The sequence below is a fragment of the Salvelinus fontinalis genome, chromosome 3 (genome assembly GCF_029448725.1).
Source record: "Salvelinus fontinalis isolate EN_2023a chromosome 3, ASM2944872v1, whole genome shotgun sequence".
NCBI lineage: Eukaryota > Metazoa > Chordata > Actinopteri > Salmoniformes > Salmonidae > Salvelinus > Salvelinus fontinalis.
The window spans coordinates 13052972-13071973 of NC_074667.1; the positions used below are offsets into that span (position 1 = coordinate 13052972).

Consider the following 19002-nt stretch of genomic DNA (forward strand, 5'->3'; position numbering starts at 1 on the left):
TGAATCAGAGAGGTGCGGGGGGGCTGCCTCAATCGACATCCACGTCATCGGCGCCGGCTCTCTATTAGGCTGTGTGTCATGTCAGTGAGACCTACAGGCGACGTTGGGCATAGCTCTTACAGTTTGTGTGTATTCTACAGCTCAGAAAAGTGTGTGTGCGTGCACGAGCATATGTGTGCTCAATGACATTCCCATATCTGTTACTCAGCGCGAACAGACCTCATGCTGATTCACCAAGCAGAAATACAGAACATTAGAAATACTTCATTACTCCCCTAGTGCACTTCTGTCTGTCAACCCACACTGACCTCTAGTGGTGGTGTTTTGGCATCGCAGCATCCTGGTGTGACTAAGTGAAAATTTGACTTACATTTACATTTTACATTTACATTTAAGTCATTTAGCAGACGCTCTTATCCAGAGCGACTTACAACTTGGAAAGTTCATACATATTCATCCTGGTCCCCCCGTGGGAATTGAACCCACAACCCTGGCGTTACAAGCGCCATGCTCTACCAACTGAGCCACACGGGACCATAAGTGGAATGGACTTAAGTGGAAGCTAGGATTTCCCCTTAAGTATGTAAGGTTAGTCAATGGCCCCGTCTAGAAACGGGTCCTAGGCCTTTCCCCTAGACTCTAGTGGTAGCCCTTAAGCATAGCACCATTCTTTATGAAGTGTCTCCCAAGTATAAAAGGTTTGTGTTGGTCAATGGCCCTGTCCAGAAACAACCCCTAGCCCCTATCCACTACCCACCTCGGCACATTTGTAGATCTGAAGCGATTGGATACATGTAAGGAACATGGCAAAAAAGTCTGAGCGCAAGATCAATCTATTACTATATTGCTGACACCTATCCAGTCCTTTCAGATCTACCTAGGGGTCAATATGGAATTGTGCAAAAATCTAACCTTACTTAAATACCTTTTCTTTGGTAACCAGACGTCCACAATTTCCGGGACAGTCCCCGAAAAATGTAGCCCTCGAAGAAAAAAGCAACTCTGAAGATATTTAAATAATCAAACTCTGTATCCAATCATATTTTCATGTAAAAAAATATGTCTTTCACTGTACCCAGCTCGTTTGCTTCTGCGGCTTTGGCACGGGCCTTTTATGGGAATAATTTTATCAGTGATAACCAACATTGTAACCACCGCATAAACGACCATGCCCGTGACCAGAAAGTGCCTCCAACAGCATAGTTACCAAACTTGGGTGATTTAAAAAAATTACAAGATAGGCTACGATTAAGAAAACTGTATATGGGTAATCCATTTTTCACTCAGCTAAAATCTGGTCACCTTAGCTAACAGATCAGTGCCTATATTAAGTGTCTCAGAATAGGACTGCTGATCTAGGATCTGCTTTTTAAGATCATAATGAGATAATACGGACAAAGGGGACCTAATTTTATTTTACCTTTTTATTTAACTAGGCAAGTCAGTTAAGAACAAATTCTTATTTTCAATGACGGCCTAGGAACAGTGGGTTAACTGCCTTGTTCAGGGGCAAAACAACAGATTTGTACCTTGTCGGGGATTTGAACTTGCAACCTTTCGGTTACTAGTCCAACGCTCTAACAACTAGGCTACGCTGCCGCTGGATATACTTTATGAATACGCCCCTGGAAATTGTGTGGTGTCCACTTAATTTTAGTGTTGTCCTATCCAGTCTGGTCAGAATTGATGATTAGCGTTGGCATACCTCGAGGGAGGAAGGATGAGTTATCTATGTGGCATTCAAACAGAGTACCCTATCTCTAGGACTGAGGAGAGATTTGATTAGCCTTATTGCTAGGAGGCTAACGCAATCCAACCTCTGCTGGGAATGGGGACTAATTAATTTGAAGCATAGTTTAGCGGCTAATGCTGACTAACTGTAGAGCTTCATTAGCCGTCAGTAGAGCGATAGCGTAGCAGCTAAATCTACCATTGAGATTTGTTAGCTTAGCTCGGTAATTTGTTGATTAGTTAAATCAGGTGTATTAATGCTGGGGTATAACAAAAATCTACACCCTGAGGGTCTCTCTACAACGGAATTTTCTCTCTCTCTTTCAGATTGTCTCTGCAGTGCAGTATTGCCATCAGAAGAGGATCGTCCACAGGGATCTCAAGGTGAAAACCAATACCGTACATGCTGCTGTAGCATTGAAACTTTGATCCATCAAGGGTCACACACACATTGTCTGTCTGTGACTCAGAAACACTCAGACAGTGAGTAGACATCGATCGACAGATTGAGAGACAGGCTCTGACTCTGTCTTTCGATCAATGTCTGTCTTTCTGTCTGACTCCTGTATCTCTCATACACACAGTTACTCACCCCCCTCTCCCGATTTCCCATCAGGCTGAGAACCTACTCCTGGACGCAGACATGAACATCAAGATTGCAGACTTCGGCTTTAGCAACGAGTTTACCCTGGGCAGTAAGCTGGACACGTTCTGTGGCTCCCCGCCCTACGCCGCCCCGGAGCTGTTCCAGGGGAAGAAGTATGATGGACCTGAGGTGGACGTCTGGAGCCTGGGGGTCATACTGTACACGCTTGTCAGCGGTTCACTGCCCTTTGACGGACAGAATCTGAAGGTGTGTTTGGTGGGGGGTGGTTGTGTGTGTGTGTTGGGATTTTGGGGGAATTTCTGTATGGGGCTTATGGGTCATAATATTATAGAAGCGACGATAGTCGCAAGTATTGGTTGAAGATCAGTGTTAAATTCAAATCTCCATATCATATCTAAGCCAATATGACTCCAATCTCAATAAAAATGATTAAATCAACTTTATTGGAGGTACACAACACACTTAACCCCCCTATAAAGTGACCATTGAATTTACGAATGCCAGATTGACTGAGTTTGTGGGCGCAAAGGTTTTTATTAAATGTGTAATTTATCGCTCTCACGTGCACATTTCCATCCGTTAAGAAACAACGATGTGCTACCTTTTTGTAGCATTTCTGATAATGTTAACATATTTTTTTTGCAGAAACTCAGTTCTAACACCGGGTCGGTTGCCCAGCAACAATACAGCTGCTTGCACCATGCTGACGGTCATAAGAAGTGAATGCGAACAAACCTATGCCACTGTATATAGCTAGCTATATGGTGGTATTCAAGATGAGGTTAATCAATAAATGCAAACAGATATTTTGATTTAGCTAGGTAGCTAACTAGCAAAGGTTACCTAGCTAACGTTAGCTTGCTTTTACAAAGTCCAGCAGCTAGCCTCTGTAGCTAGCTAACACCAGTCAGCTGAAAGCCTGCTAGCTAATGAACAGGCAAATAAAGGAAGCTAACCAATGAATGTGGTTTTGTTTAGCTAGCTATCTAATGTAACGTTATACCAGTTAGATGAAAGCTAACGCTGTCTAGGTAGCTAACCAACAAGCGAGGAAAGCTAGCTAGCTATATTTAGCCACGGGAGGTTTTTCACATAAGTCATCATGTGTTAACTGCTGATCTAGACCCTTGGGTGTAATCGGAGCACAAACAAATATGCACAAAAAAGAAGTGAACGTCATTGGCTGCTATGAGAGCCAATTTAACTTTAGCTAGCTAAGTAACCATAGCCAATGTAAAGGTTAGCTAACGTTGATAGCCAGATCATGCACCACAATATATCATTCTTTCTTACGCAAAATATAACTAGTTAGTTAATGTCACTTTTGGAAACTGCCAAGCAAATCACTTTCATTTGCAATGCACAGTCCAAGCTATGGTAACGTTAAGGCAAGGTAGCCAGATTTCAGACAGGACAAACACTGCAGTTAGCTACGCTACATTACCTCTACTAAGAACAACCAAGACCACAACACAACCCATAGCCGAGAAAACAAATTGCTTTGTTAAGAAACACTAAGTTAGCTAAGTGGAAACCGCATATGGTAAATGATTGAACCCCGAACACACACATAAAGATAACCTCAGTTGTGCATTCTCAGGCTAATAGCTTCGCTGTTTCAAACATGTGTTGAATAAATTCCAGCGTTTGGCATAATCTCCCTCTCCTGCCGTCTTGACATTTATAACCCAATGTGTGCTGACTGATCAACACTGTGTCAAATTACTTTTCAGTGTGTTCACAGAAAACCCGAAATCACCACCCACAAGTAAAACATAGTGTATAGTAAGCTGTTAGTAGTCCATGTGCCACCCTAATCATTTGGTCCCTTTCCCCCTCATAATTTAGCCTACTGTTCTGACTTGGTGGTGAACATGTAGCCTATAGCCAGTTTTTGAGAAATGTAATAATTGAATATTGTAAGATCTTCATTGTCTGCTTATATGCCCCCTTTATTTATCCTACGGTTCTGACTTGGTGTGCAGGGAGAATGTTGTAAGAACAGCCCATGTTCTGAATTCTGTCACTGTACATTTCAAAAGTGCTGAACAAATTGTTATATTGACTACACTACCTGTCAAAAGTTTTAGAACACCTACTTATTCAGGGTTTTTTCTTTATTTTACTTTTTTCTACATTGTAGAATGTACATTGTGAAGACAAACTATGAAATTACACATATGGAATCATGTAGTAACCAAAAAAGTGTTGGCCTAGAAGGCCAGCATCCCAGAGTTGCCTCTTCGCTGTTGACGTTGAGACTGGTGTTTTGGAGGTACTATTTAATGAAGCTGACAGTAGAGGACTTGTGAGGTGTGTGTTTCTCAAACTAGACACTCTAATGTACTTGTCCTCTTGCTCAGTTGTGCACCGGGGCCTCCCACTCTTTCTATTCTGGTTAGAGCTTATGCTCCTGATACTCAACTAGTCTAAAGGCCAGTTTTATTGCTTCTTTAATCAGAACAACAGTTTTCAGCTGTGCTAACATAATTGCAAAAGGGTTTTCTAATGATCAATTAGCCTTTTAAAATGATAAGCTTGGATTAGCTAACACGACGTGCCATTGGAACATAGGAGTGATGGTTGCTGATAATGGGTCTCTGTACGCCTATGTAGATATACCATAAAAAATCAGCCGTTTCCAGCTACAATAGTCATTTACAACATTAACAATCTACACTGTATTTCTGATCAATTTGAGGATTTTTTGGGATTGGTCCATTAAACAAGGACATTTCTAAGTGACTCCAAACTTTTGAACAGTAGTGTATATCTATCTCATTTGGTTGTATGTATTTTTAGACATAGACCTATTGTAAATGTGTATTTTTCTTGCGTGACCATCTTTATTGCAAAGAGAAATACAAGAACAAACAACTTTAAGCTACACATTATTTTGACAGAGGTAATGAACTGTCCATTGCTCATCACAGGAATTTATAGAACAGGACCATGTTTGAAACACACAGTAACGGAAATCAGGAATGCAAACGGACTATCTAAGTTACTGTGTCCAGCACACCACCACATGTTATGTTGGGCCCCAACTGACCAAAAAAGGATGGTATTATGATAAATATATAAAAATACCTATTTTGCTGAAATATTTTAGGAAATACAGGCATGCGCCACATTACTACAAGACAAAACAGTTCAATCAAGCCTGATGGTCTTGTAAGATTGAAAGAGAAGCTTGTTTTCATTATATAAAAAAACATAAAAAGGTAGCGTAATAGGATAATGTCTTACTGTGGTGTGTGAAGAATTCTAATACTTTACCTTGCATACGTTACAAATCACATTATTGTGGAAGCACCTCTAAGAGTATGAAATAGGCTGTTTGAGAAGGTTTGAATCCTAAGCAACCTGCCTACACATAGTTTGAAGTACAATACCAACATAGCTACTGTAGTAGGTCAAAGCTGTGTGCTTGAAAACCTTGGTAGAGCATGGGTGGAATAGGCATTCTGGTGCTCATGTGAATTTCCTTGTTCGGCTTCAGACCAATGCCTATTCGCACTTAAAACTTTGATAGGCCTACATGCTTGAAGAACTTGTGTGTGTGGTGGGGCATGGGATGGATGGATGGATGGATGTATGGAACAGATGAAAAGAGAAAGCGAGAGGGATGGTAGCCCGGAGGTCGTGCTTTATGCTGATCAGCAGATCCCTGCCCTTTGATTCTCCCAATGGGAGGCGTGTACCATGTGTGTGGAGCCACTTATTTCCGATGTGGGACACATCAGTCTTCTTCAGTTGCTACCATAGTTGAATACTGCGGTGTCAGTTGTTCCACAGTTCTCATTGCTAAATAGTTTTTGGTTACACTTGAAGTTACATCGGCCTTATACCGTACTGCAAAACAAAACACTGTTTTCGGTAACACTATTTGACATGCTCCAATTACATATTTGACATTTTCCTGACAAATAGTGCTGAGGGGTAACGTCTCTTCCTTTTGGACAAAAAGTCTCATCCCCTGTTATTGTTGTTAATTGTCCTGTGTAGGAGCTGAGAGCGAATGCTAAGAGGGAGGTATCGTATTCCTTCGTACATGTCTCGAGATTGACCCCTAACCCCAAACCTCTACTCTCGATCTCCCTCCATAGGAGCTGAGAGAGCGAGTGCTGAGAGGGAAGTATCGTATTCCTTTCTACATGTCTACAGACTGTGAAAACCTGCTGAAGAAACTGTTGGTGCTCAACCCTGGCAAACGGAGCAGTCTGGAGGTAAGCGGGGACACGCACACGGACACACATGCACAGATGTACGGTCACACACACATGCACGGACACACATGCACGGATGTACGGTCACACACACATGCACGGACACACATGCACGGATGTACGGTCACACACACATGCACGGACACACATGCACGGATGTACGGTCACACACACATGCACGGACACACATGCACGGATGTACGGTCACACACACATGCACGGACACACATGCACGGATGTACGGTCACACACACATGCACGGACACACATGCACGGAAAAACACTTATAGACTCAAACACATACCACATGTGCGTGCTCATACAGACATGTAGATAAAGAAATCTCTTGTTCACGTCTACAGCTTGCCTTCATGAAACTAAAGAAGACACGTTAAACCAATGGCTTCTAGCCGTTGAAACACTTTGATGTGTTTTTCAGAGGTTTTTTCCCCTTTTTTCCCCCTACATCTTACTAAATCCAACTTGAGCGTATAGATGTGCGAAGTCTCATGGTTTTCACTATGCTGAATCTGTTTCGTCCTCTCTGTCTATCTTTCTGTGTCTGTTTGTCCATTGGTCCATCTAACCGTCTGTCACCCCCTCAGCAAATTATGAGAGACCGCTGGATGAACGTGGGCCATGAGGAGGAGGAGCTGAAGCCCCATCAGGAACCAGAACCTGACTGGAACGACACCAAACGGATAGGTCAGTCACATACGCCCAATGTTGTAATCGTCTGATTGGACACTCTCCCTTCCTGACTTGTGGACTGTTTTGTAACAAGCTGTATTTTGTGAAAAAGATCAATTCCATGCCACAAAATTATAAAATACAATAACTTTATTATTCTCAAGGGAACTTCAGGTGTGACATTCAAATTAGACGACAAATTATATTAGTACCCTTTTCATGTCATTAATTCATTCATATAGTGTTATGTTATGTTATGTTCCCTCCTCTCCCTACAGAACTGATGATAACCATGGGCTTCCCCAAAGAGGACATCACAGATGCGTTAACGGGACAGAAGTACGACGAGACCATGGCCACTTACCTCCTTTTGGGCAGGAAACCAGCCGAGGTGAGACATGCGCTATAGCCATACTAATGACAGACTTCACAAACAATATGTATCCTATGGATACACACATTTAAGGACTTATTCCTTTATTCGAAAACCACAAAACGGCAGCCCCCACTTGGTTTGCTATGAAGCTGAGATAAGGGGTATCCACTTTAAAATTCTTATTGGGAGCTATGGATTAAGGACTGACAGTCTGAGGTCAAAATGACTATACTTTAGAAACTTCAACAAAGTTCTGATCTGCCAAGACTGCCATCATTTCCTCTTCCCAATTTACGCCTTCCCTTGAAGCATGGGAAGAGCCAATAGTGGCGGTCTTGGTAGGTTTGAATTTTCTTGTTGATTTCTATAAGCAGGAATTCGCCCCACGGCTGTCATATTGCAGTCTACCTTTAAGTTGACATGACCACCACGTTATAATGTGTGCAATGACTCTCTTTTTTTCCCCTTTTTTTTACCCTCCCCCTTTCATTGGACAGTTTGAGGGGAGCGAGTCGCTGTCCAATAGCAACCTGTGTCAAAGGTCACGACCCAGCAGCGAGGCCAACAACAGTTCCAGCCAATCGCCAGCCCACTCCAAGGTCACACGCAGCATATCGGCCAACCAGAAGCAGCGGCGCTTCAGCGACCATGGTAAGGACAACATTGTCGACCATCTTGAATCTCAAACAAGATTTTTCGTTTTTATCACAATTATTACAGAAAATATTATTATTATATATTGGAAAATTGTAGCTTAAAGAGTTCTGGATTTTGGCATTTTTATGCCTCTGTGTCCAGTATAAAGGAAGTTGGAGGTAGTTTTGCGAGCCAATGCTAACTAGCGTAAGCACAATGACTGGAAGTTTACAGCAGGGCCCTGTCCAACCATGTTCCTGGAGCGCTACCGTACTGTAGGTTTTCACTCCAACTCTAATGTAGCTGAAGGCTGTACAGTGCCTTCAGAAAGTATTCACACCCCTGGATTTTTTCCATATTTTGTTGTGTTACTGCCTGAATTTAAAATGTGTTAAATTGAAATTGTGTCACTAGCATTGAAGTTATTAATTACACTTTGGATGGCGTATCAATACACCCAGTCACTACAAAGATACAGGCGTCCTTCCTAACTCCGTTGCCGGAGAGGAAGGAAACCGCTCAGGGATTTCACCATGAGGCCAATGGTAACTTTTTAAAACTGTTACAAAGCTTAATGGTTAAAATTGGTGAAAACTGAGGATGGATCAACAACATTGTAGTTACACCACAAGAATAGCCTAAATTAGAGTGAAAAGAAGGAAGCCTCAACAGAATAAAAATATTCCAAAACATGAATCCTGTTTTCAGTAAGGCAATAAAATAAAACTGCAAGAAATGTGGCAATAAAATGAACTTTATGTCCTGAATGCAAATTGTTATGTTTGGGGCAAACGCATCAAAGAGTACCCTTCTTCATATTTTCAAGCATGATGGTGGCTACATCATGTTATGGGAATGCTTGTCATCGGCGAGGACTAGGGAGTTTTTTAGGATAAAAAGAAACGGAATAGAGCTAAGCACAGGCAAAATCCAAGAGGAAACCTTCTTGTCTGCTTTCCAACATGGGAGACAATTCACCTTTCAGCAGGACAATAACCTTAAACACAAGGCCAAATATACACAGGAGTTGCTGTCTAGCAATGATCAACAACCAACTTGACAGAGCTTGAAGAATATTAAAAAGAATAATGGGCAAATATTGTACAATCCAGGTGTGCAAAGCTATTAGAATCTTACCCAGAAAGACTCACAGCTGTAATCACTGCCAAAGGTGATTCTAAGATGTATTGACTAAGAGGTGTGCATACTTATGTAAATCAGATATTACTGTATTTCATTTTCAATATATTTGCAAACATTTCTAAAAACATGTGTTCACTTTGTCATTATGGGGTACTGCGTATAGATGGGTGAGGGGAGGAATCAATTTAATCCATAAAAAATGTTGACTGTAACACAAGATGGGGAATAGGTCAAGGGGTATGAAAACTTTCTGAATGGAATATAATTGTCTGGTTGATAAGCTGAATCAGGTTAGTTACAACTGGGGTTTGATTAAAAACCTACAGGAGGGTAGCTCTCCAGGAACAGGGTTGCAAAGCCCTTGTCTACAGTATAAGTACCACAGTATAAGTCATAATAACCATAAAACCTAGCGGTCAAACAAGGAGATGGGTCCATTCATTTTCCCCATGGAGGATTTTAGGAAAACTTTAAAAAAGGGCTGTGTTTTTGTGTATGCTTACCCTGGCGTGTTTTGATAACAGTGTAGATCTCTCTCGGACAAGGTGGCTTTTATCAATATATATTTACCCCCCCCCCCCCCAGACATACAATTCTAATTAGCTGCTAATGTGGTTATCATAAAGAACTACAAATGCCATGATGATCTGAACGAGACTACCAGATCGAGGAAAAGGTATGATACTATGGATTAACTATCTGTTAGCTAAATTAAGTAATGAATAAATTTGCCACATTTCTTTAAATGTACAATTCTGTGAAATGTCTTGTGCAAGTTGAAATTGACACTACCTTTTAGCAAAGGTGTCAGCTAGAGATGACGTGCAGGGGCATGCAGGAATTTGTAGTACTTTTGAATCTGAGAGTAAAAAGAATATATTGACAAGTCACCTTGTACGAGAGAGATTTACATAGTTATCAAAACGTTACGCCAAGGTAAGCCTATACGAAACACAGCCCTTATTTTATGTGTTTCTAAAATTCCCTATGGTAAAAATAAACGGTGGGAAAACGATTGGAATCATTTCCCTGTTTGACCGCCAGGTTTTATGGGTATTATGACACCTCCACTGTGGGGCTCTATATTTTGCTAACGGTAGTTAACAACTGCGCTGATGGTAGTTGGCAACTTCCTTCAAACTGAACGAGTTCAACGGACTCTGAGGAAGTAGAGAGTGCTTCATTACCAAAATCCTGAAATATCCCTTTAAGTTGAACTGATTAGCCTAAGGAAGTTCCCTTTACGTTTGAACTGTGTGCAAGCAGAGCTTTCTTTACATGTTGCCTACTATAGTACATCCAATGGAAATGTTTAATTTTAGGTGAATGCCTTTCAAGCCTGTCAATATAAAATACAATGTAGTTTCAACTGTTCAATTATTATTATATTATAGTATTATATAAATGTTCTTTATTGATTGAAGTTAAATGGTATTTGCCCTAACTCTGCAGAAACCACAACGGGACTCCCGTGTTAAATAAACAATAATAAAGTCCGTACTAATCATGTCATTGCTCTGTGGCTCCTCAGTGGCGCCCTCTATCCCCCCGTCTATGTCCTACACCAAGCGGGTGCAGGCCAACAGCGTGGAGAGCGACAAGGGCGATGCCGCACACAAGCTTGGCGCGGCCGGTTCTAAGGCCGACGTGCCCACCTCGCCGCTGGTGGCACAGGAGAGGAAGAAGTCGTCCACCGCCTCAGGGGTGAGGGGTCAAACATATACAGGATATGTTTTATAATATTCAGGGGGTTAAGGTTTCAGCAGTTTCTGCCTCCAAGTAATCAGGGGATGACGGGCACAGAAAGTCGTTTTCTATCCCAAAATGTACTGGGAAGTTGGTCATTCCCATAGTAATTTAGAACCCATCAGACTAAACTGTCGTAACCAGTCAATAGACGCTTCGCTTCTATTATGGTTATTATTTTGTGTGACTGTCAGAACAGAAATAGTCTGCATTGCGAAATAAGTTATTGAAGGGTGTGTGTGTGTGTGTGTGTACCACAGAACAGTAACGCTATGACCAGGAGGAACACGTATGTGTGTGAGCGGTCGAGCACAGATCACTACACGGCCATTCCCAATGGCAAGGACAGCAGGTGAGGAGGGCGATGGGTATCCAATGCTGCTGCCACGGCAACTTTGATTGCTGTTGATCATTTGATTGCTGCTGATAATGTTTACCTGCCTATGTAACTACAAAGTAAATGCATAGGCCTTGGAGTGTGACTAGAACTGGCTCTCTCCCTGATCTTGTCCCCTCTCTCCCGCTTTCCTTTCCTTGTATTCTTCCTCCTGTGACCCTTCTCTTGTCCTCTCTCTACCCCTTTATCTTTCACCTTATTTCTCTTCCCCCACCCTCCCCATTCACTTGATCTTCCCTTCTCGATCTCTCACCATCCTTTTCACACTCTCGCTTTCTGTCTCTCTCTCTCTCCCTCTCTCTCAGTCTGACTGAGATGTCAGGCTCGGCCAGTGGCTCCTCACCATCGTCAGGGGCAACCTCAGCTGTCCCTTCCACCCGTCCGCGTCACGTCAAGTCCATGTCGGCGTCGGGCCACCCTATCAAGTCCCCACTGCCTCCCATAGACGACAACGCGGAGTACAAGGGGTGAGCTAGGGGGCTAGAGAGAGCGAGAGGGGCTGAAGTCCAAAGTAGGAAGGAGCCCAAGTTATATGAATTGCTAAACACTAGCCTAAACCTTTTTTTCCAGATCTAAATGAAGTGCTTAAGGGTAGGAGTTGAGCGAGGGTATCAGACAATGGAGGGTTGAGGAACTGGGAGAAATGACTTGTTATAATGTCAATGTTTTTTCATTGCCCTATGATACTATTTCCTAAAATTGAGAGATTTGTATACTGTTCTATTACTACCAATGTCTTTATGTTAGGTGATATTTCTTATCGGTATTTCTTGCCTCTCACTAATCTTCTTTCTACTTCCTCTACCTCCGTAGCCCCCCCACGGCCTCGCCGTCGGCGCACAGCATCAGCAGCAGCACGGCCGCCACGCCGCCCGACCGCACGCGCTTCCCCCGCGGCTCCTCCAGCCGCTCCACCTTCCACGGTGCCCAACTTCGCGACCGTCGCTCGGCTACCTACAACGGTCCACCCGCCTCGCCCACGCTCTCCCATGACACGGGGGCTCTGTCCCAGGCGCGCAGGGGCACCTCCACGGGCATCATCAGCAAGATCACCTCCAAGTTTGTCCGCAGGTCAGTGGATATGGACGGAAATGCACCATACCGATGTGTTTGCCAGACCTGGGATAAATAGACAGATAGTCTACCTTCAAGTATTTTAGGTGCGCTTGATTTATCCTCAACTGTGTGCAAGGGTGAGCAGAGTTGGCACGTTTGGGCCTATTCTATAGGTTCCATTGTACCGGGTGCATCTCCATTATTTAAAAGTATCTGACAATGTATTTGACCCAGGTCTGATATTTACAATATTACACTGCAGGACTAGGGTTAAATCCATTTCAATTCAGCAAGTAAACTGCAATTACAATTTAGTTCCTGAATTGACTTTATTGAAATGGAATTGACCCCAACCTTGCTATACATCATGTATCATGTTTCCCTTCCTTAGGGCCATATTTACCCAGCCGTTACATCTGATATTGAAAGTAACAGCTGCACATTTTGTACTAGTCAGTGTATCTAGTTATTTAGTAGGGTACCGTGTAAGGTACAAGGCTGCTTTGAGTGAGTGTGGAGAGAGATAATAGAGAAAGTGTGATTGGGTTCCTCTTTCTCTCTCTCAATCCTGCATTAGCCGGGGACACCACTGCGAAGGGTGAAGTTGACCTTTGACACTGATCTTGGGTCAGTTTAGCATTTCCCCCACTAATGGTTAAGGTTAGGATTGAGGAAGGGAAAGCTGATCATAGATCTGTACCTAGGGTAAACTTCACCCCGGAGCGCTAAGCCCACAGATGTCGTGTCCAGTCCCTATTCCCCTAGGTGAGCCTGCGGTGACCAGGCTCTGGTCTGAGAGAGACGTGGGCTGCCTACAGATACACTTGCAGGACCACACGCAAAGGCACAGACACGCATACAGAAATGCATGCAGTCTCTCTCTCTCTTATGCACACACACACACACACACACACACACACACACACACACACACACAGAGAGAGAGTGCGGCGTCTGCAGTATCTGTGACCGTGCTGCAGTCAGTCAAGGGCACTGGGTAAAACGAGCCTGACTTTTATCACCAGCCAGGGGCTCCACCCTTAGGGCATGACAAACTAACCTGTCACTGAATGGTTCTATACACTCATCATATGCTACTGTAGCAATCAATGCATGTGTATTTTTTTATGAAGATATTTTTTTTTAATTTAAGATTAAATGTTTTGTTTTTGTTCTTATAGTTTATTGTCAATCAGATTTTCCATGTGTAGTAGGTATGAACCAACCAGTATGAACTAGTTGGTTCTTAGTGCCTTCAATCAGCCCATGGTGAATTTAGGGGTCTTGCTGTAAGCATATGTACCACTATGTGTATTTAAGCACATAATTTATTAATGCAAAATTGGGATCGACTTTGCTGACAGTGGATCCATCACCATTAGATTTGTACATTTCTGCCACATTATGAGAAAGTCATTGAACAACATTTCCCACAACACCCTTTTATGTCTCCCTATTTCCATCCATAGCTACACTCAAGGAAAATAACCAATTTCTTTTTAAATTGCTTCTTTCATTGTTTGTTTTTTTTAGAACTATGTCTTTCAGGGCTGGCCGGAGGTAGGAGCGTACAGAATGGTTACCATGTCTACACCCGCCACACCCTCTCTTCCTCGCAATCCAAGCCCTCTTCAATGACATGCAACCATTCACGCCGTGGTGCCAGCCCCCCCTTCCTTAACTCCTCCCCCTAAACCCTACACCGCCCCGCATTATCCTCCCCCCCCCCCGATCTGACCCTGCACCACTAACAGACCGAGATTGAGACCCCCCCGAGATGCCTTGCCTGTGATGCCTTGGAGTTTGCAGACACCTGCACTCACTTTCCGACGTCTTGTTTCGTCCTTTGGTTTGAGTGTGTTGTGTGTTCTGTAGACATCTTCTTTCATCCATCTCGCTCTCCGTTCACATGATTTCCACGTTGTATCATCCTCCGTTTTAGCTAGCTTGCCGATATACGTCATGTTGTGTTTTTTTTGTCAGTCTCACCAGTTGCCTCCCCGAGAACGAGTTGAGTCGCGTGACCGTGTATGTTTATAGGTTTGACCCCATCCCACCTTCTTCCTTTTCACCTACCCATCGTCTGTGTGTACACTGACAACCCCTTCTACTGCTCTGTTGAACTCTGAACTCTGATTGCTTCCCAAAGGGCCACGGTTGAAGGAGAGGCCAGTGGCAGTACAGACCCCCCAAGGTGAGGCATCGGCACAGCCGCCCGCAGAAAAAGTAACAACTACCTCGAAATGAAAGCATGGCATGTCAATGAGGGTCACTACTAGTCCCGGGATCAAAAGACAATGTCACCGGTTCATTCTTGTTCCATGTTGTGGAGTATAGTTGGCACTGTGATGGCGGAAAGGTGGACTAATTATAGGTGTGGCTATACATCTCCTGTCTTAAATTACTAGTTCATTATCGTACCGGGACTTGTTGTGCTGTTCTTTGTTGTGTTACGTGTGTAGGTTGTCCCCATGCCCTCAGTCACACAGCGGTGGTGTTTGTGCTTTTTGTGCCTAAGTGGCGTGACCCTGAATACCATGCTCTTGCTAGACCTTGGTGGGCCATATGTTTTGTTTAAGCTGTCTAGAAGTGTCTGTTCTGAGTGTGTGTTGCACGGTGCGTAATCTTTTGAATAATAAATATTTGACTGTCATTCAGTTGTCAGTTTTACAATGGGGTCTCAAACACATGGGTTACACAAGTTCTGTGTTACCTTTTGCTCTTTGACACACACTCTATATACTCCGAGGCGCATGACTCTTTTTAAAAGAAAATGTAAAAAGAAAATAATAATTGGGTCAGCACCTCACCAACCTTTTTGGTTTTGCGTCTACCTACTTATCTCCTATTCAATTAACACTATTGTCTGTGTTCTGTTCCTCTCCAGGAGCGCATCAGGGGAACCCAAGGAGGACGGTTCCCGGGACTCCAAACCCCGTTCACTGCGCTTCACCTGGAGCATGAAGACCACCTCGTCCATGGAGCCCGGCGACATGATGCGCGAGATCCGGAAGGTCCTCGACGCCAACAACTGCGACTACGAGCAGCGCGAGCGCTTCATGCTCTTCTGCGTGCACGGCGACGCCCGCCAGGACAGCCTGGTCCAATGGGAGATGGAGGTGTGCAAGCTGCCACGCCTCTCACTCAACGGTGTGCGCTTCAAGCGGATCTCGGGCACGTCCATCGCCTTCAAGAATATCGCGTCCAAAGTGGCTAACGAGCTCAAGCTGTGAAAAGTGACTTTTGGGAAGACTAAACAAACTAAAGAGAATTAACATACGACATTGTAAATGGAGGGGGCAGAGGACATAATCCTGGTGTTCCTTGAGTTTGCGGGCGCCCCAAGTGAGTCAGCCGCAATATTGAGTTTACTGCTATTTGAGGCTACTGCCGTATTGCTTGGTGAAACGACACATAGAGAAAATATACTTCCATTTTCCCTCCCCAAGGCAAACCCCCTGTATTCCAAAATTGTTGTTAATAACGAGAGGTGAGAACTGACCATTGCAATAATATGAAAACATTTGTATCAATGGCCCGCAAAATTTCAGTTCCATTGCTAAACTACCATTAAAGGGGGTGGAAGAACAGACTGCAAAGCTACTTTTTCCACATGTACAGTATAAAATAAAATAGAGAATGTTTTGAGTTGTATTGTTCATAGAGTTGTATAAAACAGGACTCTTCAGCATAATGTCTGCAGGTATTGTATAGTCTTGAGTTTCTGTACAGAAAGTGTGTTTAAATGTGTCATACTGTATTTTTTTTCCTTTTCATTTGGAGTTCTCTTTCCTTCTATTGTTGACATTTGTAGATTGTTTGCCTCCACTGAAGTTTAATGTTTAGGGGAAGAAAAAAAAACATTTTTTATTCTCACAAGGAAAAGAAAAAACTAGCTTCTTTTTTACTTTTCACAGACAATAAGTTCCTTTCCCAATACAGGAGAGATCAAATGACATGATCTGTGTTGAAAAGCAAAACTCTACACATCCCAAAGCCCTAATCAAATCATTCCTCCTATAATGCACTATTTTGGCCATTCTCACAATCCTCCTTCATGTAGCGTAGCTGAATGATGACGTTAGCACTGCAGTTTAAAATGTTCTGTTTATTGCATAGAATTTACATAAGGGATCTTATGTCGTGTCCTTTTATTACCTTTGAGAACCCAAATATACAGCGTAGACTGACAGGACCACGCATTTTTCAGTTGCACTCAATTTTAAGCCCGCTCTCGTAAAGTCCGCTTTATGCAGTCTTGAACACGGTATCGCAAATGTCGCTGGCATTGCGCTCGATTAAATAATCAAATGCTCTTCTAACAAATATTGGGACAAAGCTACTCATTCAGAACACTATTCATGGACTTTTAGTAGCATAAATGCACCGGCACCATTTTAGGTCAGGAAGTGACATGTTCTGACATCTCATGTTCTGCTTGAAACTGCCCAACGGTTGAAAGGTTCACGCAAAGTGATGCCCAAGCAGTTTGACCTCACTCGTGGCTATATCCCTCTTTTCCTTACTCCCTTCTAAACTGCAGTTAATTGGTAGTTACTGTGCGACACCTGTCTTGACTTGTTTTGTGCTCAGTTTTATTTTCTTGCAAAATATATTGTATTTATTCCACCACATTATGCCTTTTTAATGTGCTGCTTGGTATTTCTGAGGCATTCACCTGTACGAGAAGAAAAATAGGATATAACTAGTTTCGCATATGTTTTTATTTTAGGTTTTTCCCCTTTGTAATTAGTGATTGCGATGAGTATGTAAAATAACCACTAGTGCTGGTACGTTTCTACTCGTTATTTTGTATGAAAAGTAATGAGGGTCAACTGTGCAATGGTATTCCATGTTGTATTACTGTAAAGATGAGAGATGGGCTTAGACCGCACCCTTTAACACAACAAAGAGAGTGGAAACAGAATCCAGACATTTTATTTCCTCATTTCAAAAGGCACAATAGAAGAAAAAAAAGCAAAGGCGAGTGGTCAAAAAAATAAATAAATGAAAACAAGGTTAAGCTGTGAGCCCTTCTGGAAGCTGAGCGAGAAATCTCCACCGCTGACTTTCTGTGGCATTATGGGAGCAGAGAGGGTTGGAGGGGGGTACTGCACGTTGACGTATAGTGCACATGGAAGAAAAATGCATATTCCTAATTGTTAACGGTACAACTTCCAGAGAGGATGTCTATTGTGTTGCCTTAGCAGATCAAGTGTAGAGGAGAAGCAGCAAGTGTTAAAGAAATATAAATGATTATGCCTCGCCCCTTTCATCTCCATTAACCCCTCCCCCCACATAAACCCCTCTTACCACAACGTACATGCGAGGAAAGCTCGAGTCATCCAGATTCAGTCTCGTGCACAATATTAAAGCTTACTTGAAAGGAGTCTCAAGCAAATGTCTGGTGTCATTTGTTCAATTATTTTTATTTTTTTACCAGTATTTACTATTAAATTTTGTCTGAAAAACCATGGCTTCACAGCCAATCAGTTTAGCATAAACTTTGAGTAACATGGACAAATGATACATCATGGAAAGAGCTTTGTAATTTGTACAGAAACATGTATTGCTCTGTAGATGGTGGGTTATCCTAACGTGTATGGCCGTGCCAAACTTCATACTGAAAGCAAACAAAGTTGAAATTATGCAAAAATATTTTTTTAAGTCAAACAGTTTTTATATACAGCACATAAGCATGAACTTTTGAAAAGTATTTAACTTTTGTATGCAATATTTATGCTATAATTCTTTATACCTACAGTTGAAGTCTGAAGTTTAAATAAACCTTAGCCAAATACATTTAAACTCAGTTTTTCACAATTCCTGACATTCAATCTTAGTAAAAATGCTCTGCCTTAGGTCAGTTAGTATGCTTGGGGTCATTGTCCATTTGGAAGACCCATTTGCAACCAAGTTTTAACTTCCTGACTGATGTCTTGAGATGTTGAATTGTTGGAAAAATGACTTGTGTCATGCACAATGTAGATGTGGTTGAAAAACGAGTTTTAATGACTCCAACCTAAGTATATGTAAACTTCTGACTTCAACTGTATGTCAGTGTGTTAATTTAATGAGAACATACTACAATCAACATTAACATAGCTGTTAAAACATAGTTGGTTTTAGAAATACTGATGTCATTCTCGCAAAACTCCTGCACAGTATTACGATAGCGCGCTACCAGTCAAACTACTAAAATGTGAAGTTTGTGTATAAAATGTGTGTATATAGTATCTATATATGATATAAGCTAGTTACTTTAAAAAGATTTTTGTTTTTGTTTACTAGGATACAAAGAATATATACTGTTATAATTTCCTCCAAATTTACAAAGAAGTCGTTCCATACCTTACTTTAATATGGTCAAATTAACGGAAGTTTCTTACCT

General features: G+C 42.4%; 1 protein-coding gene and 1 non-coding gene across 8 annotated transcripts in view; one reads left to right on the forward strand and one right to left on the reverse strand.

Annotated features, from left to right (window-relative positions):
- LOC129839215 (serine/threonine-protein kinase MARK1-like) overlaps window positions 1-18000 on the forward strand; it is a 70246-nt gene extending 52246 nt beyond the window's left edge. For 2 of the 7 annotated variants that reach the window (XM_055906524.1, XM_055906533.1), the window contains 13 exons: window positions 2059-2115; window positions 2348-2584; window positions 6448-6567; window positions 7173-7272; window positions 7536-7648; window positions 8131-8284; window positions 10944-11116; window positions 11419-11510; window positions 11861-12022; window positions 12369-12626; window positions 14145-14171; window positions 14761-14805; window positions 15499-18000. In XM_055906524.1, coding sequence (XP_055762499.1) covers window positions 2059-2115; window positions 2348-2584; window positions 6448-6567; window positions 7173-7272; window positions 7536-7648; window positions 8131-8284; window positions 10944-11116; window positions 11419-11510; window positions 11861-12022; window positions 12369-12626; window positions 14145-14171; window positions 14761-14805; window positions 15499-15844 — 1884 coding nt within the window. In that variant the 3' untranslated portion in view covers window positions 15845-18000. The other 5 variants (XM_055906541.1, XM_055906547.1, XM_055906550.1 and 2 more) reach the window with 3 other exon arrangements.
- trnat-ugu (transfer RNA threonine (anticodon UGU)) lies at window positions 460-536 on the reverse strand. The gene has a single exon. It is a non-coding gene; the product is annotated as a tRNA-Thr (tRNA).
- Window positions 18001-19002: the final 1002 nt, after the last annotated feature.